This window comes from Cibotium barometz, chromosome 32, assembly GCF_041138505.1.
Source record: "Cibotium barometz isolate CiBa-2024 chromosome 32, ASM4113850v1, whole genome shotgun sequence".
Taxonomy (NCBI): domain Eukaryota; kingdom Viridiplantae; phylum Streptophyta; class Polypodiopsida; order Cyatheales; family Cibotiaceae; genus Cibotium; species Cibotium barometz.
The window spans coordinates 24059797-24084037 of NC_141077.1; the positions used below are offsets into that span (position 1 = coordinate 24059797).

Consider the following 24241-nt stretch of genomic DNA (forward strand, 5'->3'; position numbering starts at 1 on the left):
GAAGCCTCCGTCATACAAGCACTTGAGAGTGTTTGGTTGCGTTGCGTACGTGCACATACGCAGGGAAATGCGCACCAAACTTGATCCTAAGTCTCACAAATGCATATTCCTAGGATATGGTGACAGAGGTGAAATGGGGTATAGACTTTGGGATCCCATAAATAGAAAGATCATACGCAGCAATGATGTCATTTTTGATGAAACATGCATGTATAAGGAGCCTGCAAGGCAACAGGAGCCTGGCAGAGTCATCTTTGATGATGATGGACATCATGGACAACAACAAAGGGCTGTAAATCAGCCATTACAGCAGGAAAACCAGCCCTTAAATGGTGCTGAAAATGGTCCAAATGGACAGCCAGAGATGGCAGAAGATATCCCTATGGATATACCACAGTTGGAGGAGATACCGGGCATGATATTTCAGCCTTATGGCATGGAACAGGAGCCACCAATGGGTGATATGCAGGCTGGACAGCAACCTGCAAATGATGGTCATTGGGTACGGAGGTCCACAAGACCCTCCAGAGCCCCTGACAGGTTTGTTCCAGGGGTTGACTATTTGATGCTTATGAAGACTATGAAGGATTAGGGTTAGGGTTTTCACAAGCTCAAACAGGCGTGGAAACAAAGAGATGAAGGAACACGACTTCCAATATGCTTCAATTTATGAAAAGGTGAAGTACAAGCCACATGATAGTGACTCCTAAAGGATAAGTGTTCACATGACCGGCCATAAATGTGCCGGGTGGACCAAAACACTTATAAACTGCATATAAGTGAAAATGAACTAAACTGGGGGAAAAAACCTCCACTAACTGAAGTAAAAAGTGCCCCAGTAACCTACTGATGATCACTAGCACTCCTGTGGGTGCATACACAGCATAAAACCCAACAAACCCCCCTGGAGTGATATGTGATCACTGACATCATCCACCAAAAGGAAACAAATTCAAAGCATTGCGGAATGCTTCAAATTTCGGACGTGGTAATGCTTTGGTGAAGATGTCTGCCACATTCTGATCTGTAGGACAGTAGATCAGACTGATATCTCCTGCCTGGAGTCTCTCCCGAACAAAATGATAGTGAATCTCAATGTGTTTCGTGCGAGCATGAAACACAGGATTCCTGGCCACAGCAATGGCACTCTGACTATCAGTATAGATAGGTGTAGGCTCCTCCACTGAAATATCCATATCAGTCATAAGACGACGCAGCCAAACACACTCAACAGTAGTAGTGTAGGCTGCTCTGTACTCTGCCTCACAAGATGAAGTGGCCACTGTGGTCTGTTTCTTGCTTAGCCAAGAAATGCATGAAGCGCCAAGGAAGAAACAATTCCCACTAGTGGAATGTCTGGTATCAAAATCACCAGCCCAATCTGAATCACTGTAAGCATGTAACTGCATGTCACCCCCCTCAGGATAAAGCAACCCAAGAGACAAGGTACCCTGCAAATAACGGAATACACGCTTCACAGCTTGCCAATGTGACAACCGTGGGCTGTGCATGAATCTGCTCAACTGAGAGACTGCATACTGAATATCTGGCCTTGTATTACACAAGTATATGAGGCACCCAACAGCCTGAGCATATGTAGTGGCATCAAAGGAAACACTGTCATCTTGTAGTGACAGTTTCATCCCAGGCTCCATAGGAGTACTAATAGGCTTGCAATCCTGAAATTTAAACTTCTCCAGAAGTTTAGCAACATAACGTGATTGCAACAACCCAATGCCTCTGTTATCCTGCACAAACTGTATGCCCAAATAGTAATGTACAAGGCCCAAGTCAGACATGTCAAATGTCTGTTGCAGTATCTCTTTAAATGCTGCAATTTTGTCATCATTTGATCCCATGAGCAAGAGATCATCCACATAAAGACTGATGACCAGCAGATCTGTCTCTTCTTTCTTCACATACAAAGTGGTCTCTGATGGACTGTTCACAAATCCCTGAGTGAGTAGAAAAGCATCTATTTTTGCATACCAAGCTCGTGGAGCTTGTTTCAAACCATACAAGGCCTTTTTCAGCCTGCATACTTTCCCCTCATGACCATGTTCTGCAAATCCCATGGGCTGAAATACATAAACTTCCTCCTCGAGGTCCCCATGTAGGAATGCAGTCTTTATGTCCAACTGGTGAACAACCCAACCACGATGTGCAGCCAATGCAATGACACACCTAAGTGTCGACATACGGGATGTAGGAGCAAATGTCTCCTCATAATCAATGCCCTTCTTCTGTGCATAGCCCTTTGCAACTAGACGGGCTTTGTACCTGTCAATGGATCCATCTGCATGTCTTTTCAACTTGTAGACCCATTTAGTACCAATGGCTTTCTTGCCTTTGGGCAGATCAACCAAATCCCATGTTTGATTCTTTTTAATAGAATCAATCTCATCCTGCATGGCTTTGTTCCAATGCACATTATCTCGTGCATCCACAAATGAATCAGGCTCATCATCATCCTGTAAACTGGCTGCCATAACCAGATTCAAATCCATGATGTGTGCATGCTCATTGGTCCTTGTCTCCCTACGAGTACGACCAGCAAGAGGACCCTCTAAATGGCTGTCCTGTAGTGTCCTCAAATACCATCTAGGTATATGTCTGACCTGTGGTGCCTGCTGTCCCATATTTGGTTCAGCTTCTGGCTCATTTGGCTGCTGAATTTCTGCACCACCTACATCATTTGCTGGCTGTCCATTACCCTCATGAGTTGGATCACCAACTGTGGAATGAAACTCCATGGGTAGAAGACCTTCAAATACATCATTTTCAGCCTGATTTGCCTCATAACCAGCCATGGATAATTCTGATTTTTCATCAAAAATCACATCCCGGCTGATAAATATCTTCCTGGATAGTGGGTCATATAACCTGTAGCCCTTGCTCTCACGGCTATACCCAACAAAAATGCATTTTGTGGCTTTATCATCAAGCTTCCTCCTCAACTCTTTGGGTATGTGTGCATATGCAAGGCACCCAAAGATACGAAAATGCGATACAGAAGGCTTGCGGCCATGCCAAGCCTCAAAAGGAGTAATAGAAACCAATGCCTTTGTGGGACATCGATTCAAAATATGACAAGCACACATTACTGCTTCCACCCAAAAGATATGTGGTAGTCTTTTTGCCTTTAGCATACATCTGGCCATCTCCATGAGTGACCGATTTTTCCTTTCTGCAACTCCATTCTGCTGTGGAGTGTAAGGAGTAGTATACTGATGTTTTATACCTCTACTCCCAAGAAAAGAATTCAGCACATGTGACATATATTCCCCCCCTCGGTCAGAACGGAGAGTCTTCACCTTGCATCCAGACTCTGTCTCAGCAAGTGCTACAAAGGCCAAAAATGCATCATATACCTGTGATTTCTGTGTCAAAGGATAGACCCAGCATATACGAGAGAAGTCATCAATAAATGTTGCAAAATAAAAGCAACCACCTAATGACTTCGTCTGCATGGGACCACAAAGATCACTGTGTATAAGTTGCAACTTCGCAGTTGCTCTTAGAGCCTGATCACGTGGGAAGGAAAACCTGTGCATTTTTCCCAAAATACATCCTTCACAAATGTGATCTGGAGGCTTCTCCATGAGAGGTAGATCTGTAAACATATTATGTCGCTGCATAAGCATAAGACTACCAAAATTTACATGCCCCATGCGAGCATGCCATAACTCCGCATCAACCATAGCTGGAGTAAGAGTGAATGCATGATAAGCAGACTGATCCACTGGCTGAAATGCATCCAACTCATAAAGTCCATGACATAATGTACCAGTAAGCATCAAGGTCAAGGCATTTGCTTTGTCTCTGACCATGCATTTATCATCATCAAAGTGGACTTGCATTCCACAATGTGCTAAAGAAGAAATGGACAACAAATTCTTCTTTATCCCTGGTACATATAAGGCATCTGTAAGGCGGAGAATGGAGCCATCAATGGCTGTAAGCTGAATCTCCCCAATGCCACACACTGGATATGAAGCATTGTTGGCACACTGAACAGTTTTGCCAACAGGGGCAGGGCCAACATGACTAAACAAATCCCTGCGAGATGTGATATGCTTTGAGGCACCACTATCAAAATACCAAGTACATGCATGCTCTGTCATACTGAGTGCCTGTGAAGACCAAGAGGCATCATAGCTGCATGTATAGAAACAGTAATCCCTGTCCTCAACAAAAGAAGCAGTCTCTGGAGGAGCTTTAGGAGCATCATTAACAGACATCCCAGCTTCCTTTGCCTTCTCTTTGGCAATCCTCTTCCTACATTCCGTGATGTAGTGACCTGGCTTCTTACAATAATGACATTTGCCCTTCTTCTTGGGCTGTCCATTACCTTTCTTGGTATCCTGTGAAGAATCACCATCACCAGAATTTTGATTTGCATTCTTTGGCTGAGATTTCCCTTTCCCCTTTTGACCTGTAGCAAATGCTTGTTCAGCATTTGTGTTCATGTTCATATTCTTCCTCATTTGCTCCTCTTGTAGTAAGAGAGCAACAAGTTCCTGATACTTGAGGGGTTCAACAGCATTCCTCATGCTGAGGTTCAAAGAGGTATGGAAAGCCAAGTAAGATCTTGGCAAAGAGTGCAAGATGGTGGACACAAGCTGTGTCTCAGGAATAATCTCATCCACATTGATGAGTTGCTCTCTCAAATCCTGCAGCTTGTTTAAGTGGTTAGACATATCATCCCCTTCATTCATTTTCTGATTTTCCAGCTCTCTTTTCAAAAATGAGATCCTAGCCTCATTACGAGCAGCATACATCTGCTCCAAAGTCACCCATGCATTCTGTGAAGTGCCAGCTGAACGAATATGAGGTATAATAGACCTCTGAACTGACAATGCAATGAGTGACAAAGCTTGTGCATCCCTGGCATCCCATGTCTTTTGAGCATTTGTTCTCTGAACAGGCAATGGCTGTCCTGGAGCCTGTACCTGTTGTCCTCGTCCACGAGCACCCCCTTGAGGAGGAGTCTCTGGAGCCAATGGACCTGGACGTGGTTCATCACCACTAACAAAATCCCAAAGACCTTTTGCCACAAGCACATTTTTCAGCATAAAACTCCACAAGGAGTAGTTCGTGCCATCCAATTTGTCTTCCTTAGACAAATATGTGAATACATCACTTTGCTGTTGATTTGCCATTATGCTTTACGCACAATGTTGTACCTGTTTACCAAAAAACCCAAAAGCAAAAACCCTGATAACAACTGTACTCCACTGAATACAGTTCACCCAAATCTGCCTGCACTCTCAATCCTCTGAATGTGCAGCTCAATGCACCAATGACTGAGTAGAGCAGCAAATGGCGTGCACAATGCCAAAATGCCCCAAAAATGCCCAAATTTGCTGCACCCAAACTGTGCTAAAAACCTGTATATTTTCAAGGCTAGAAAATCTGCCTGTTGTGCCTGTATATTTTCACAGAGAAAATAAAAATGCCCAATATTCAAAATATGTAATGCTTACCACTTCTGTGCTGAGCAGAAGTACAGTCGACTGTATTGTGCAGGTACACAGCAACTACAGTCGAGGTGCTGTACGGAAGCAGGTACGAAAGCAGTACGGAATCTGAGCAGACAGGTACAAGTTGACTTCAATGTGAATAGACTGCAGGTACAGTTGAAGTACAGTGAATGTACTCTTACGAAGCACTGTTTTGAACAATGCGAACAGATACTCTGCAGTTCTGTAAGTCGGCGCTGATAGGTGTACGGGGCTGGTACAGCGCAGTCTGGGCAGGTACAGTACCTGAAGGCGGCGCTTACTGTATGTACGGGCAGCAGACGCAGAGGTGTAGCTGAAGGCGGCGCAGTCTTGTACTGAGGTGTACGCAGCAGTACTGCAGGTACAGTCCACCACAGGAACAAGTACAGTTGACTGTACTATACAGGTACAGTCGACTTGTTCTGTACAGAACTGAAGGTGACTGCAGACAGGTACTGATGAAGGCGGCGCTGACAAGTACAGTCGGTGATGACTGGTACAGTCGGCGCTGACTGTTTACCGGCTGGTACAGTACGATGGCGCTGTCAGGTACGGAAGCAGTACGGCGCACAGGTGTACGGGCAGCTGATGCTGATAGTGTACGGACAGGGCTTGAGCTGAGCTTCAATGCTCTGATACCAAATGAAGACTATGAAGGATTAGGGTTAGGGTTTTCACAAGCTCAAACAGGCGTGGAAACAAAGAGATGAAGGAACACGACTTCCAATATGCTTCAATTTATGAAAAGGTGAAGTACAAGCCACATGATAGTGACCCCTAAAGGATAAGTGTTCACATGACCGGCCATAAATGTGCCGGGTGGACCAAAACACTTATAAACTGCATATAAGTGAAAATGAACTAAACTGGGGGAAAAAACCTCCACTAACTGAAGTAAAAAGTGCCCCAGTAACCTACTGATGATCACTAGCACTCCTGTGGGTGCATACACAGCATAAAACCCAACAGCTTACTGACTGTGGGGAGCCCTCATGTTATAAAGAGGCTTTACAGAGGGCAGACAAGGCTCTATGGGAGCGTGCCATGAAGTCAGAGATGGATTCTCTGCATAAAAATGGAACTTGGAAGTTGGTGCATTTGCCTGCAGACAAGAAAGTTTTGCCATGCAAATGGGTTTACAGGCTCAAAGTTGCACCAGATGCTAAGCCAAGATACAAAGCCAGGTTAGTGGCTAAGGGCTTCAAGCAGGAATATGGTGTGGACTTTGATGAGATCTTCTCTCCAGTGGTCAAAATGACCACACTTAGAGCTGTGTTAGCTTTGGTTGCACATGATGATCTGGACTTGATTCAGATCGATGTGAAGACTGCTTCTCTTCACGGTGATCTCCATGAGGAGATATATATGCAGCAGCCAGAGGGTTATGCAGTGAGTGGAAAGGAGAAGCTTGTATGCAAGCTGAAAAAGAGTCTTTATGGGCTCAAACAGGCACCAAGAGAATGGTATCATAAATTTGATACATTCATGAAATCTCAGAAATTCAGGAGAAGTGACATAGATCACTGCTTGTACACCAAGAAAGCTTTGGATGGCAGTCTATTGATTCTCATTTTGTATGTTGATGATATGTTGATTGCCGGGAAATCTCGTAAAGAGATGGATGCTTTGAAGAAGAGGCTGCATGAAACCTTTGATATGAAGGATTTGGGTGATGCAAATCACATTTTGGGTATGCGGATACTTCGGGACAGAAATCAGCATGTGTTGTATTTGTCTCAGAAGGAATACATTGGCAAAGTCTTGCAGAGGTTCAATATGGATGGGGGGAAGAATACTAGTACTCCTTTGCCTCCATATGTGAAACTCAGTGCTATGGACAGCCCAGAGTCAGATAGAGACAGGGCTGATATGGCCAAGATTCCGTATGCTTCAGCTTGTGGCAGTCTCATGTATGCCATGGTTGCTACTAGGCCAGACATTGCATTTGCAGTGGGAGTGGTTTCTAGATACATGGCCAACCCTGGCAAGAAGCATTGGGAAGCAGTGAAAGGTGTCATGAGATACCTGAAGGGCACACAGGATATGTGCATTTGTTTTGGCAAACAGGATGCATTAGTGCATGGTTACACGGATTCGGATTATGCCGGTCATCCAGATAACCGGAAGTCTACTACCGGTTATGTATTTACATTCACAAGAGGTGCTGTGTCATGGATATCCAGGATGCAGAAGTGCACAGCCTTATCTACTACAGAGGCCGAGTATATTGCAGCCACAGAGGCTTGCAAGGAGGCATTATGGTTATCTCGGTTAGTGGTTGATTTGGGCTATACAGGGGATATTCCATTGTTGCATTGTGATAGTCAGAGTGCCATCCAGTTGGCAAAGAACCCTGTCTTTCATGCAAAGACGAAGCATGTGGATGTGAAGTATCACTTCATCAGAGAGGTGATAGAGAACAAGCAAATTCAGCTTGTTAAGATTCATACGGATGACAACCCAGCTGATCTGTTGACAAAGAGTTTGCCTCCGGAGCGGTTTGCTCATTGCAGACACTTGATGGGCATTGGATGAGGCCAGTTTCAGCCTTGATATGGCCTTGTATATTATCATGTACATGCTGATTTTTTCTTTTCCTTTACTTAAGGGCACTTTGCCTTTAAGTGGGAGGTTGTTGGGGTAAAGGCGTTATGCCCACCCTTATAGTGTGTACAAGCCCATAAGTTATAGTACATAGTACACTTAGTACTTTTAATGTACTAAGTGCACTATGTGTACTAGTGCAATATACATGTGTGATAGGGGAGTCACACACTCATGCCTCATGAGTTGACTTATCCCCACAACTCTCTCTCTCTCTCTCTCCCTTGTGCTTCTCTGTGTATGTCTCCCACATGAACTTAACCTAACCCTAATACTCTCCCATCACCCCAGGCTATATAGTGTGTGGCCTGCCGTCCACACTAGCCTGGCCGCCCATGACTCCGCATGGGCGTCCTCTCCCACTGAACCCCGGACATGGCCATCCGGTCTGCCGTCGGTCACACAGGCATTACAGCCTACGTGACACGCTATCTCAGGCTTTGCTCAGGTGGCACCCCAGCTCCCTGTGGTTGGTTTCAGGGCCAGGAGCTGAGAGGGGGTGTTAGAAGGCATCTCCTGTCTTTACTGAGACACCAGGGCCTCTGCTGTGGGTGTGCCCGCCCTTGTAGGTGCTTTTCTCTTTTTTCCTCACTTCCCGTATTTTTCCCCATATTTTTTCCATTTATCTATGGCTTGGGGGGGGGGGGGCATTCGTGAGCTGGCAAGCACTTTTTCCTCTGGCCGACTGAACCCGACTTATGTACAGTGCTGGCCGACTCAAGTTGTGCTGGCCAATTGGCCCTGGTCGTGGAGGACTAGACCTTGTCGGTTGCCTCTGGAGCAGGCCGACTGCTGCCTAGGGTCCATATATAATGGACCCCCACACCCCTTGCCATTTTTGTCTTGTATCTTGTATTCGGGATCTTCTTTGTGTATATAGAGCAGAGTCTCTCTCCTTCTCTTGTGTTGTTTTTCTGCACTATGTTTGCTCGTGTTCCCAGATTTGGTCATCATCTCCGCTGCGTATTCTGACAGGTTCACCCTGTGACAACAAACTCCAACTCGGCCAATGATATCGATCCCCGACGTTCGCATGGTGGTTATTTGTACTCACTTGGATCCGGCTCTCTCTCTCGATCTAGCAAGAAAAAGGACACCATCGCACGTTCTTCAGCTAAGGCCGAGTATTGGGCCCTCTATGACGCCACCACTGAGGCTATGTATCTCCATCAGCTTCTTGAGGAGTTGCGCATTCCCATGGACACCGCTACTACCATCTACGTCAACAGTCAAAGTGTGATTGCCAGTAATCCTATTTTTTCTAACTATACCAAGCATGTTGGTGTTCATTTTCACTTTACCAGGCAGCAAGTTGAGCTTGGTACCATCTGGCTCCGGTACATTCCTACGGCGGACAACCATGCCAACATTCTTACAAAGTCCGTCAATCGGTCTATACCAAGCGTCTTCGAGAGCGGATCTACATCGGTCCTCCACCATTACCCTCACAATCTTGAGAGGGGGACCATCCTCATCAATTATCTATCATTGTTGTAAAGGGCGCATGAGTTAGTGAAAACCCCATGAGGGCACTGCTCATGTGAAAACCCACTGCATAGCATTTACCGTCTTGCATACCCTTAGCATCACATTCTGTTTTTTGTGTTTGGGGCACGTGTGAATGAAATCCCATATGGGTATTCTTACATGTGAAAACCCCTTGCATTGTGGCATTGATCCAGTACAGCCCAAACTCAAAAGACTACAAAAGACGAAGAGACAAATAAATGATCTACATCCGTAACATGCCAAATACTTCATCATGTTCCTCTTCACCCACTTCCCTTTTTTTTTCTCATCTCGTCTCATGGTTCCCCTTTTGGCCTGAGAGGGTGTGTGTGACAAACAGCCCAAAAACACACTTAATATGGGCCCCTGAAGGCCCTCATTTTAAAGCCTTACAAAGGCCTAAAAAGGCCATTCTCCAGGTCAGGCTGGCTGGCCAACCTGGAGAATTAGGGGGGCCAGCACTATATAAACGTTGCCCCTACTCTATCATAATGATCAAATCATTGGCGCTCAACCACCTGCGCAGCACACCACTGTAGCCGTCTTGAACATTCATTATCGAGGACCCTGACACATCATTAAGCGCAACACGCATATCATCTGTGCTCTACCTCCTGCGCACCACACCACTGCAGCAACCCGGATCATCGCGGCGTCTTGCTACACACCATCCAGCAACACGGCTCCTTGCTCCATCATCCTCACCATACAGCAGCCGCCCTGCTCCCACAGCTTCCAATGCTCAGCGCAACACTCTACTTCACTATCGACAGCTCCCTGCTTGCCCTGTGCGCAGCACACTGTACCTTCATCGCTAGCCCTCTACCTCACTCAAAGTGCCTCCGCTGTCTTCGATGCAAGCCTTCTGCATCGACCATGTTCTTGCTCCAACTTAGTCCTTGCTTCATCGTCAGTCTACTACTCAGAGCCACTTCATCAATGCCTCACATGAGAGGCCCTCTTGTACTCGATTACATTCACCATTATCATATATTCATTCATCCATTTCATATTGTGTTGATTTGCTCTGATCTCTCACACATCTGGCTCTTTCTCCCTTTTGCCCTCACACCGTTTACAAGGTGTACTCATATGCTGCCACCACATATGCCACATGTCAAACCCATGATGCCAAGTGTCCCTAAGCGGTGTCACCTACATACATCATTGCTTACATAATATCCTCTTAAGAGGTTGTTCCTACATACAAAAGAACCCACGCACTAGCGAATGTTCATACACACTTGGAACCACTTTATTTTAAACCTAGAATTAGGTGCCAGTTTACACAACCACCTAGCACCTGTTTATTCCCCCATCCACCACTATTTATATTTAACATACCCCCCATATTGATAATGTGGCCAAAAAGCCCACTATGTTTGCTTCCTCTACAAGCTGCTCCTTATCGTTGTAGGTAGAGGCAGCAGAGTTTTGCCGAATCTTCATCAGCTTTTGTCACGTGCACCCTGCACTGGGGTACACAGTGACACATTGGCATGATCATCAGTGCAGCATTTGTACAGAAGTAGAACCTTTTCTAGGATTATTTGTTGTACGCCATGACCCCATTGTGAGCCCTCAGTAAAAGGACAGTCACGCATGAGCTACGTAGGTCAGTCTCTGAGCTTTAGAGGTCAGTCAGTTGTCAGTCCTCTTAACCCACTTGGAGAAAGCATCATTCAGGAGCATATATGTGTCAACCTTAGCATTAGATGCAGGTAAGCATTCTAGGTTTATTCATATAGAAGGGGGCCAGGCAGCCCCAGCTTGGGCTAGCCTTGCAAAGGCTTCCACGGCCTTTGGCCCTGCAGTTGGCCAGCAGCCGACAGGTGTGCTACAGCCTGACAGCATATGTTGGGGCAGCCGACTGTGTATATGGGCATTTCTTGCAGCCGACTGGGCATGGATGCCAGTCGTGGGCTCTACAGCAGCAGTTGACATGCAGGTACAGTACCCGACCAGGCATATTCAGCAGCCGACTGATTATTGCAGTCGTGGGACATAATTGCATCAGCCGACAGCCTCTTGAGGCCGCCGACTGTTAACCTGATGAGGTATAAAAAGCCTCTCCTCAGCCCACGTAAAGTCATTCAAAAACTCAGAAAAGAACATTCAGGTATTCAGCGCTCAGCAGTCCTGCTCATCTCTAGGCAACAAGGAAGATACTCTACATCTCAGCCAACATATGTGCAGTCCTTCAATCATCTAGACTTGCATCAGTGGCCAAGGAGAGTCTTCAGCAGAGCCTCGGGATAGCTGGATACTCCGCCGACGTTTGGGCCTCCTCGTGCTTGCGTTAGGCATTCATATCATTTGTACTCAGCATTGTACAGCATTTCTCCAAAGAATAATATAAGCAAATACTCCTGCTTGGAGGGGGGGCCCTTCAGTGGGTATTGGGACCCAATACTGCGTTGTCTTCTACATTCTACATTCTCTTCTCTCTCCCTACTCTCTAAAGTTGATGCTCCAGATTCTCACCGCATAAAGGTATAAAGAAGGCCCTGTTGTGCGTTATCACGATCAACCTCGGTGCACGTAACATTGGTATCAGAGCATCAGGTTGGTAACCCAACTCGGCTACCTAAAGAAGTGAGAGCATCCGGTGGATGGTTATACTGCAATCCGGAAAAGAAACCCAAGCCTCCACCATGTCGAGAGAAACATCACATCAAGAAGAAAGCCAGTAGGAAGGAATGGAGGCACAAAGCTTCCAAATAGAAAAAATGCTTCCGCCAAGCACAGAAGAGCTCCTGAAAACGATGATGCAGCAAATAAATTCTCTGAGGATGTGGCTTGCCGCCAAAAAGGAGAAGCCCAAAGAAGGCATCTCAGATCTGGCACGGGTCCTGCTACATATTGAAGAACAACGAAGAAAAGACAACGAAGCAAAAAGAAAAGCAGATGAAGAAAGAGAACTAAGACGTGCAGAGGAACAAAGGGATAGGCAAGCCACACGCAAATTTGAGGAAGACCAACGCCGCACGGAGAAGGCCAAACGAGAGTTCCAACAAAGACTCGACTGGGAGGCTATGCAAATCCAAAATCAACAAACGATGGCACAAATTCTAGCGACTCTTCCTCAGCAGGCATCACATTCCTCGTCCTCCACCGCCCCTACCACCACCGTCATACGAACCTCTCCAAATTTTAGTAAGTATGATGGTAAGTGTGATCATGCTGCAGTTATTCAATTTATTCATCAATTTGAAGCACATTTTCCATTAGCTAAAATCACAGATCCACAAGACAAAGTCAATGTGGCAGCACCCCAACTCACTGGGGAAGCTGTTACTTGGTGGCAGCATTGGTCACAACTTCACACAGACCCCCTCACAGGCCAAGTCTGTTTTCATTGGAACACCTTCGTGGCTGATCTCAAAGCCCGTTTTCTTCCACCACAATACATGACCAATCTTGAGGATGAGTTTTACAAACTCACTCAGGGTGGTTCCCCTGTTTTGACCTATTCAAACAAGGTCATTACACTAGCCCAGCAATTGGGCATATCGGAAGAAGATAAGCTCAAGTAGTTTATTTGACGTTTAGACACTACCATTAGGTACACAGTGCGGAATTTCGAGCCTCAAAACTTATGCACAAGCACTGACCCTCACTCAGAATTAGCAGCTGATGCTGAACGGAGGTAAGGCCGATGTTGAACGGAGGTAAGGCCAAGCAGGTACAGTCTACCCCAAAGCCCCAACAACAGCCATCTACCCAACAATCATCTACCCAAAGTAAGGGGGCTCAAAACAGCGAAAACCCAAAGGACCAAAAGAAAAATTCTTTGGGTCAATCAAGCCATAAGAAAGATTCTAAACCCAAGAAGACTCCTGAGGAAAAAGCTAAAGAGGGCATAGCTGGAGGTTATCTCCAACCTGATAAACAAACACGGTACCGGACACAGAACCGTTATTTCTTCTGTCACACTGTGGGACACGGGAAGAAAGATTGCTGAATATTCTAAGCTGAAAAGTCTGCTAAGGCATCCACTTCCACAGTAGCAACCGTAGCATCATCATCCATACCTCCACCATCAGCCTCAAATGCCGTTCAGCTTTTACCCTCTTTGAATTCAGTGACACCAGTGGTATTTGATGATAAGCAGGAGGGTGAGGGTGAGGGCAAGACAAAGGCTCTCATCCGTGCCTATGGCACATCAAAGGGACAACAGTTCATTGTCCTCTTCGACATGGGCAATTCTGAGGATGCCATCTCTCTACAATTGGCTACCAAGATGAGACGTACCTTGGTTCCTTATCATTTGGATGTAGACAGCTTACCCCTGGTCTATGTACACACATTACTCATAAAGCTTTGCAATTTGAGTTTCAGGTTCAGTGGGCCACATTCCAGCGGGATTTCATTGTCTCCCCTCTCTTAGGGTGTGACATGATCCTCGGGATCCAGTGGTTTAGACAATATGCACCCATTCCTGATTGGAGGCAGGACACTTTCACCATCGTTGAAGGCTTTCCTGAGCCTCTCATGATTCGCAAGGATCGGGGTATTCCTGGCATTCCACTCATCTCCCACCTTCAGGCCCAAAGTGTGAGGGCAAAAGGACGAAAGGACCAGATATACGAGAGATCAGAGTAAAACCACGCAGCATGAAATATGTGAGTGAATATATATAAAAGGGTGAGTGCAGATACGTACAAGAGCCCTCATATGAGAGGTGACTCTAAGAAGAAAGAAGACCAGTGCTGAAGCAAAGAAGACATTGGAGCTGAAGCACGGTTGATGACAAAGGCTCGCGTCGATGTGAGGCAAAGCACTCCGAGGTGATAGTGGCAGCGGAAAAAGGCAACGTCGATGATGATGATGGTGGTGCAGTCTTTGATGACATAGGTGTTGCCTACCTGAAGCATAGAGGGCTGCCGTCCTGAGTGGTGCAAGCTCTGGTGACACGGGTGTTGCGTACCTGAAGCAGAGGGCTGCCCTCCCGATGTGTAGCAGAGAGGGCTGCTGTCCCAAGGGCTATCCCAAAACACACAAGATATGCTAAAGGTAAGCAAGGATGTGAGCCCTGATGCATGCGCTGAAGAAGGCTGAGATAAACGCTGATGTAAGCGCAGATGTGGGCTGATGTGTAGCGCTGATGTATGCTGCAGCAAAACGCAGATGATTGCTGAAGCAAAGCGCCGATGTAAGCTGATGTATAAACGCTGATGTATGCTCTGATGTAGGCGCTGACATATGCTGAAGTAAAACGCAGATGTGGAGCAGAAGAAGGCCTGATGTAAACGCCAAGAAACAGCCTGATGTAAGGCTGATGTGAGCCCTGTAGAAGGTGGCCTGGACCAGCAGAGAAAAACGCAGATACGTGCCCTGCTGTAGGCAACCAGATGGTACCTGATATGGCGATGAAGTGGCACATGAATGATGAGGCATAGGCAATGCTATATATAGTGAAGGGGGGGGTGATGGTCAGTCACCATAAAGGTGTAGGCCAAAGAGCCATCAGAAAAGGAGCAGAGTGTGCGTTACTATACGTCCGCTCTCGGTCTAATGCAGTTCAAATAGCACCTGCATGGGAGCAATGGATGGTTGGTCTTTTGTCTCGATATAGCAGCATCATGCTACGAGACGACCTCCCGCCCACTTTCTCACCCTGTAGACCTGAGGACCATCGCATAGAGTTGGTTCCTGGTTCATAACCTCCTAGTAAGTTTCCTACCACCTTTGTGAGGCATTGGAGAGTGAGCTAGAACAACAGTTAGCTTAGTTACTCCGGTCCGGTTTTATCCGACCATCCTCCTCACCATTTGCCGGTCCCATTCTGTTTGTCCAAAAAAAAGATAAGTCTGCACGATTATGTGTGGATTACAGGGCGCTCAATAAGCTAACAGTGAAGAATAGGTTCCCCATGCCCAGAATAGAGGACATCATAGAACGACACAATGGTGCAAAGCTTTTTTCTAAGATAGATCTTAAGAGTGGCTACCTTCGGATCTTCGAGGCCGACATTCCAAAAACTGCCTTTAGGACCAAGCTTGGCCACTACAAATTTGTGGTGATGCCCTTTGGTCTCACCAATGCACCAACGGCATTCAACAAAATCATGTCTCGGGTTTTTCGGGATCTCATTGGCAAATGTGTCTTCATCTTCTTAGATGACATTCTTATCTTCTTAGGGACTGCAGAGCAGCATGAGCAAGATGTGGCACAGGTTTTCCAGCTCTTGCAGGACAATGAGTTGTTTATCAATGCCAAGAAGAGTGAGTTTGGAATCTAGGAGATCCATTACCTGGGTTACATCATCAGTTCTTCAAGTATTAGCCTCGACCCTGAATAGGTACAGGCCATTCTCAGTTGGGATGTCCCACTACAGCCCAGGAAATCCGCTCATTTGTGGGTCTCTGCCAGGCCTATAGCACCCATATGGACAAGTTTTCTGACCTTGCAGCACCTCTTACTGACTTGCTCAAGGGCGTGAAGACTCGTCGTCAGAAAGTGTTCGTCACGGGCAAGACTCTAGAGGCATTCCAGGCAATGAAGAAAGTTGCCTCTAAGTCTCCAGTTTTGAAGTTGGCATCATGGGATGATCCTTTCAAGGTGATTACCGATGCCAGTAGCCTTGCCATTGGAGCTGTTTTACAGCAAGATGGTAGGCCAGTGGCTTATTATAGCCGCAAGTTGAATAACGCCGAGAAGAATTATTCAGTGTATGACAAATAACTCTTGGGGGTGATGACCGCTCTTAAGCATTGGAAGCACTTCCTTTACCGGAGGGACTTCACAGTTAAGACAGATCACCAGGCACTTAAATGGTTGCAAACCATGCCTAGTGCCCAATGGAGTGACAGGCAATCTAGATAAGGTCAATTGTTCCAACAATTCGGAGGAATAATTGAACAAGTCCCGGGCAAGAATAACACTATTGTCGATGCTCTTAGTCGCAAGGGCACTATTCAGACATTGCAGGAGTCCATGTCCTTGAAATTCAAGGCAAAGACTTAAACAATACGAAGGCACAGTATTCGGATTCGGAAGAGTTCAAGGCTCAATATCATTTGGCCCTCAGTTCAGAACCAAGCCATCACAATATACAGGATGGTTGGTTGTTTTTCAAGAACCATCTTTATGTACTCAAAGAAAAGCGTCAAGTCCTTCTCCACGATGTCCATGATTCTCTCGTTGGGGGCCATAGGGGTATCAACAGTACCTTGGAGAAGTTAGAGAGGTCATTCTATTAGCCTAAGATGCGACGGGATGTCTACCAACATATCCAATCATGCCAGATATGTCAAAAAGTGAAAGTTCCTGATACCAAACAAGCATGTCCTGAGGGACTCTTTCACGACATCAGTATGGACTTCGTAGGCCCTCCTCTCGCCTCAGTTGGCTCTAGAAGCACACACTGTATGACCATTGTTGATAGATTCAACAAGTTTTGCATGCTCATTCCATGCAAGCAAACAGCCACAACCAAAGACATAGCTCGCTTGTTCATTCGGTTTTGGTACCCCATTGGTGATTTGCCACGGACTACCACATCAAATAGAGATCCAAAATTTATGTCCCAATTTTGGAGAGCATTGTTTGACAATTTTGGAACTAAGTTGTACTTGTCCAACACATCCATGACCAGCAGTCGAAATGGGAACAATGTCTTCCTTTGGTTCAGGCAATCCTAAATGATACTCACTCATCGAGTATTGGTCGGACGTCGTATGAGAGGCAGCATTTGGTCATCGGTTCTCCTCTCTTTTGATGAGACAGGTGTCACCATCTCTTGAGGCCAATAAAACCACCAAGACATTCTCGGAAATCATGAAGTCGGTTAAGGAGCGCCTTGCCAAGGCTCAGTAAGCATATACCCGACAAGCCAACAAATCCACGCAAGATGTCAACTTTAAGGAAGGGGATTGGGTATATCTCCGCATCATGAAACAACGGCTAAAGCAAGTGGGCAAGCGTTGTCCCAAACTATCATTCCGAATTTTCGGCCATTTTCAGTCATTCAAAAGTTAAGTGATGTCTCTTTAAAGTTAAAATTGCCGGAAAGTTGGACTACGCACAATGTCTTTTATGTTTCTTGGTTGAAGTCATATGTAAGTCCAGCATTGCAGGATATATCCAAAGAGCAACAACCAAATATGATAGACGAAGCTGAAGTCATAGAGCCAGAGCAAATTCTCCTCCACAGATGGAAGCATGGATCCAGTCGAAGAATACAAAAATTCCATACGAAGTTTAAATACCGCGGAACCCATGAAGCAGTTTGGTTGGATGAAGAGTTCTTTCAGAAGTACTCCTAGTTGTTGGCGGACTACTTGGAAGCCCTGAACCTGCCGCCAAGTTAAGTAGGAGGGAATGTCACATGCACCCTGCACTGGGGTACACGGTGACACACTCGCATGATCATCAATGCAGCATTTGTACAGAAGTAGAACCTTTTCTAGGATTATTTGTCGTACACCATGACTCCATTGTGGGCCCTGAGTCCAGGGACAGTTAGTCTGCATCCACCAAGTTGACATGCCAATAGACACCCAAAAGTGCCAAGAAATGCAGCCATAAGTGAAGCAACCTTTGGGTACAATATGAACACAATCAATGATGTTTATGATAATATTTTTGGGTCTGAAAAGTGATGACCGAGCAGAAAACAATCAGCCATCAGATATCTATAAATGGGCACTTCAAGAAATCACATTAATCATCTATCCTCAAGAAGTTGTGGGTCAGGAAGAGGTCCCAAGCAACAAGTTTCGGCCCAGGAACAACCAAAACAGCAAGTAACCTTTTGGCATGTATATGCAGCATTAACGCCCAAAAGGATGAGACAGATCCCTTCCAGATATGCGTTTCATCCATTGTATAAATTCATTCATGCAATATACAATAGAAAAGGTCCACTCAATGTTCTCTTTTGTGCACTTTCAGTTCATGTGATTAGCACTAATTCACAGCTTGATCAACGTTTAATTGGTGTTTAAATCTAAACACGCCTCCTCAAAACGTGTAATCGATAGATGCCCATTAATCTTCACACAAATTTGTAGCATGCGCATATCCAATGGAGATTATGTTGCATATCGGGGTTTTAAATATTTTGTTTCAAACAACCTTCTCTCCTTGGGGAAACAACACGAGGTTTCAAAAATAATATTCTAGCTTTCAATCTCTGAAAGGATAACAAGCTTGGAGATAGGTTGAAAAGAATGGGAAAAGAGAAGAGGCAAAGAAGGAAGAGAAGAAGAGAAAAATATAAGGAAGAGAGAAGAGAATCAAGAGGAGAGGCCAAGAAAAAAGAAGAGTAAGAAGAGGGGAGTATGAGAAAGATGAGGACCAGGAAGAGAAGTACAAGAAAGAGGAGAAAGAGGAGAGGGAAGAAGAGAAGAATGAAAGGAGAAGGATGAGAAGAAGGCTGAAGCAGCACATGCAACTAGAAAGGGCCATGCTGGGGGAGAAACTGTGAGAACCAGGAGGTCAAAAGGTGGTGTTCAAAAGACCCTACAGAAGCATCGGAGCAATAATCCACTATAAAACAGCCTCATAGTGACCATTATGCTATGTCTCTGAAATCTGCCCTCACAAAAAGCCCTTCTCTTATTCATTCTATCACAAACCAAGCTTCACCGCCGAAAACGTCCTGAGTTAAAATATTATAACAAAATTGAACATGACCTACTCTAGCAGAATTGCTATAAGGGGGTATCATCCATGCACATCATTTCCCGTGTACAAGAAAAGAGACTCACGAGTCTTACAGGGTCTTCATTGTGGACTTGCGAAGCCGCTCTACCTGTTGCTCCTGAAAAGCACCACCACAAAAACAAAATCTCTCAAGCCCCACACAGAGCACGAACAAACAATCATCATAAGCTGCCTATAAGCCATTGCAAGCTAGTTCTATGAGAAAACCGCTAATGTCATAAATTGATTGAGCAGGAAGACATGTGATGAGTCTACGCAAATCGACGTTCTGCAAAGGGACACCTTAGAGTTTCAATGAGAAACTACTCAATCTGGAGCTAGCCTTGAGTAGCAGCAGCCATACCCTTGTAAAAATAGAGATTCTGTTTCAGACTTTTCAACCCATCCAATAATGTCCTGTCAGCTGAAGCACGATGCTCTTGGCCCCAACCTGTCTGCTTTGTCTGGATCGGGCTTTTCTCGTGATTTGAAAGCACCTTGTAATTCTTGAAAGATGAAACACGGGTTTGTTGTGGAAAATCGCATGAAGAGCGGTTTTCAGCATTCACAAGACTGTGTGCACTAGGACTTGAAACTTCCTTAAGCTTCTCTGTTGCATCACATTTCATAGTTTTTGCAGTCAATTTGAGGAAGTGTCTACGGTACTCTTCTAGGATGTATTCCTGAGGTATACTGGCTGTTGAAGAGCCTGTCTCTTCAGGCTTCAGAGGTTCTGGCTCTTCAAAAAGTTGCACCCAACTGTTCCAATACTCTTCCAAGCTTATTTCCCGGATGCGAGACCTGCTAACATCAAAAGTTAAGAGTGAGCAAACCTAACGTGCACAAATCCAGAATCTAGCCACAACATGGGGTAGAGGGAATCCAACAAATACCTTGCAACATCTTCATCCAATAATGCACTCGTGAAAGGCATCTTATTGACCAAGTCTTCCTTCAAATAGAATGGGTTATCAGATGAAATCAGATTGGTTCCTCTCCTGCAAAATGCATTGAATACCTTAGGTGCATTGCTTTGCTCAAAGGTAGAAGGCCTTACAGCAGTTGCAACAGTACTGGAGCCTACAGCACAAGCTGCCATGACGTTTTTTCCTTGTGTTTTATTGAAGGCATCGGCCAAAGGAACATTCCAGTTGCTGATATGAGATCTGTTGGAAGCTCCATCATAGCAAGGACCATTCGATACATCTCCAGCCTTGAACCCCAGGTCAAGATCATCTACCAGAATTTCATTGTTAAACAGCCCCATCTGACCAAACCTGTCTTTCTTCAATGTATTTCCCAACACAGCTGCCGGCATGGCTGTTTCGCAATCAAGCTTTACAAAGGAAGCTCTAGAGGGTTCTTTCTTGTTTTGTATTTTAACACCATGAGACTTAGAGAAATCTACTGCTGGCATCAATGGATTAACATCTTTCAAAAGAGCAGGTGACAAAACTATCCCATCATCTGTATCTGCACCGGCACCCACCATATGCCTTGTTCTGTATGTTGATTCAGAAAAGAAGGATCCCGCCTTGGCATGGACGTCACCTACAACCCTGGCAGAGGCACCCTTCAGAAGGGTGTGACTCTCACTGAGAATCTCAGGCTGTAGAGATGGCTTCGTAAGCCGAGAGACACCAACACTTGCGGCAGAGCTGACTTTCTTGCCATCCTTGACTGGATGCTGGAAATGCTGAACAGACAAATCATCGAGCTTGCAACTATCTCCAATTTCACCAAACTTTTCCTTGCTTGATGTCTCTCTACTCTGTGTGCAGGGGACAAGAGCTTCCAGTAGAGAGACTTGCTTACGACCATTTCCCTGATTTGAGAACAAGGTCCCTGTCCTCAAGCTAGCATCACTGCTGTGTGTGGCGTACTCCGAAGGAACGCAGAGATTTCGATAACTGAAAATGGGCGAGACCACCGATGGCATATGTTTTTGTTCTTCAATGTCAGTAGTCTCTGCTAGACTTACGTGCGGGAACCCTATTTCTTTACAAGGTGGTCCATCGAGAGACCAAGACGAGGACAGCGTATGGTGGGAAGCCTTATCAAGGCGATTGCTACAGCTGCTAAAGTCCTTAGTGAAGTGAGTCCAAACATGACCATGCTTCTCCGGATGCTTTTTTTGCTCTTCTTCGGAATCAATGGCCTGGCCAAAGGGCTTGAGCCTCTGAATCCAAGATGACTGCATAACTGGCCTCTCCAATCTCGAGGTGGCATTGCTAGGAAGAGTGACATTTGATTTGATGGCAGCTGTGGCATTCCCTGGAAGAACTGAATTCGATCTGAGCACTATGCTGCTCGCATCTGTGGCCACTGTAGGGCTATCATGTACTGTTCCACAGCCTGTTCTTGCAGCAGGTGGCAACATTGGATTATCATACGTGAATTTCCTGGAACTACAGGAGGCTTTGCGTGCTGCCATCCTCCAGAGATTAGATTTGTGTCACCAACCTGTAGAGTCAGGAACCACCATACGAGAACCAGAACCAGAGCCAAAGAACAGTCAAAGTTCAAAACCCTAAGAGTCTGCCTCATGGTCTGGCCACCATCCTCCAGAGACAAGATCTCCTCTTAGAAACTGTGGAAAAAGTGAACATGAAACAAGCACCAACATGTTAAAACCCTAATATTCTATGGCCTTGCCACCATCTCCAGAAGCACGCCTTGATTTTATCAGCTCCAGAGGGCATAGACATGAACCAGAAACAAGAAGAACTGTGAAATGCTGAAACCCTAGCTGTCCGCCGACTTCCCTCGCCAGCATCCTCCAAAAGCAAGCTCTGCTAAAAACGGAACTAAAACCGAAAAGAGCGGTGAAATGTTGAAACCCTATCCTCATATGGCCACGGCAAGCCTGCACAGTTCCGCTGGGCTATCCATTCTCACGCACGTATGCTTGCCGTGACATCTTTATAGCAGCAATTCGCACTTCGAAGATTTACCTCGCTCACAAGAAAAGCTTCCGAGATTTAAAAAATGCACGCACGACCGCAAGCGATACTGGTAGGTTACCTCTATGCTGCTGACAGAGAAGTGCGCCGAGGTTTGGCACTTGTGTGTGTGTGTGTGTGTGTGTGTGTGTGAGAAAGAGCAGAAACCTGGAATCAGACACTGGAAACGAATTGATATCACAGACGGCGACAACAAAGAGGGGGCACCATAGGAGTTCAGGGTTGAGGACAGGAGAATATACTGAGTGCTGAGTCACTGCTGACTTAGACAAGAAGTTCAAGAAACCACAGCCGCAGGCAGTAGAGACTCGAGAGGACAGTGGTATTTAGCGAACTTTGTCAGAGCTCCCTGTGCAGTGTGCAGGCCCGCCATAGCCAGCGCACGCCACACAGCAACTTCTGTCAGAGAGGGGGGGTTGACTTGGTGAGTGAACCCTTTTATCCAACCGGCACGGATAAACAATTTGCTTGTCGGTCTGTGTGCCCTAATAATTTTATAATTCTAAAGATCTAAACAAACTAGTGTACGGCCTTTCACGCAACTGAATTGATAATTAAGCCTCCTCCTGCTAGGGTTCCTCTTTCAAGGCAACTTAATTGACATGCACTGGAACTCCCAAGAACGCACTAGTTCCTTGGCATGCTCTCGCTCTTTTTAGCCCTATGACTCGTACCATGTTCACACTCTCTCCTTTGGCACTATGGATGCTAACACCATGCACATCCTCCATGAGTTCGATGGTTGTAGATCTCAAGGCCACCAAAGAGAGAACCAAAGACACTCATGTTCCCACTGGCAAGAAAGTTCTCAAAGCGTGTGTATCCCTCCTGATGGCCCAATGGATAAGGTTTACCTACATGCCACACATTGCGGAGCCTACCTATATTTCACAGGGCGCATCCCAATGAAAGATGATTTCAAAAGATGGTCCTCGGCTACGTTTCAAGGCAAAGCTCCTCTGCTCAGATACCACTTTGCCGAAAAGGGCTATTTTCAAGTGTTGGTTGAATCCTCTACACAAAGGGAAACTCTCTGCCCGTTGGTGCCCAGCCAATATCAGCTTGGTCATGTACCCAACATTTACCTGAGCATGTACTCTAGAATGAGTGCCCAATGTGGGGCAGCTTTCCAAACTTACCATACTATTTGTGGCCGAAGCTGGGGAAAAGTGTTACATGCACTGTCACGAACTTAACGAAGGACGTGATACGATGCTACATCCTCTAGGATAGAAGAAATGAATACCTAATGAGCTCTCTCTCTCTCTCTCTCTCTCTCTCTCTCTCTCTCTCTCTCTCTCTCTCTCTCTCTCTCTCTCTCCACCTGAAGGATGCATGTACCTACGTCGTACCTATGTGCACTATATTCCATACCTCAGCCACACAAGTTATAGGTTATATGCAAAATTGTGGGAATTTGGCAAAATTTGACCCGAAATTGGCACATTGGGCACATTTTGTCTATTAAAATTTGGGGCTTTTGCGTAACATACAAGATTTACACCCAAATCACATATTTTACTCAAATTTGTGCCTATTTCATAAGGATTGACAGGTCTATGTAAGAAATTTTGAGGATTTCTCTCAGATTTACATTATTTATAGGTTTTTGGCCAACATTTGTGCACTTTTGCCTTACAAGAACATTTAGCCCAATTTTTGCAGTACTTTGGTTCATTTGGCTGCAAGTTATTTAGTTCAGACAGATTGTTATATGTATATAGATTCAGTAGACATTTGAGACAGTTTCATTCAGTTGTTGCAGTCTTTGTTTTGAGTTAAACTTTTGTTCAGTCAGTGACATAATATTGAAAAATGTCCAGAAACACCAGTGACTTATTTGGCATGTGGTTAGTTGAGGATAGGTTGGATGGTACCAACTATCCCATGCGGGCATACATCATGAAGCATGTATTGGTTGCAAAGAATTTATGGGTATATATATTTGGTGTTGACTTAAGGCTTGTTGGTACTGTACCTGCTAACATGTTAAGGGGATCCACTGTTGGG

At 45.5% G+C, this 24241-nt stretch overlaps 1 protein-coding gene across 2 annotated transcripts in view; it reads right to left on the reverse strand.

The window, feature by feature from the left end:
* The window catches only part of LOC147619989 (uncharacterized), a 43589-nt gene extending 20830 nt beyond the window's left edge, over window positions 1-22759 (reverse strand). Inside the window, exons 1-3 of one of the 2 annotated variants that reach the window (XM_086772114.1) lie at window positions 20162-22759; window positions 19633-20069; window positions 19334-19386 (exon numbers count right to left, since the gene is read on the reverse strand). In XM_086772114.1, coding sequence (XP_086628240.1) covers window positions 19334-19386; window positions 19633-20069; window positions 20162-21702 — 2031 coding nt within the window. In that variant the 5' untranslated portion in view covers window positions 21703-22759. The remainder of the gene's footprint in view (window positions 1-19333; window positions 19387-19632; window positions 20070-20161) is intronic. The other variant, XM_086772115.1, reaches the window with a different exon arrangement.
* Window positions 22760-24241: the final 1482 nt, after the last annotated feature.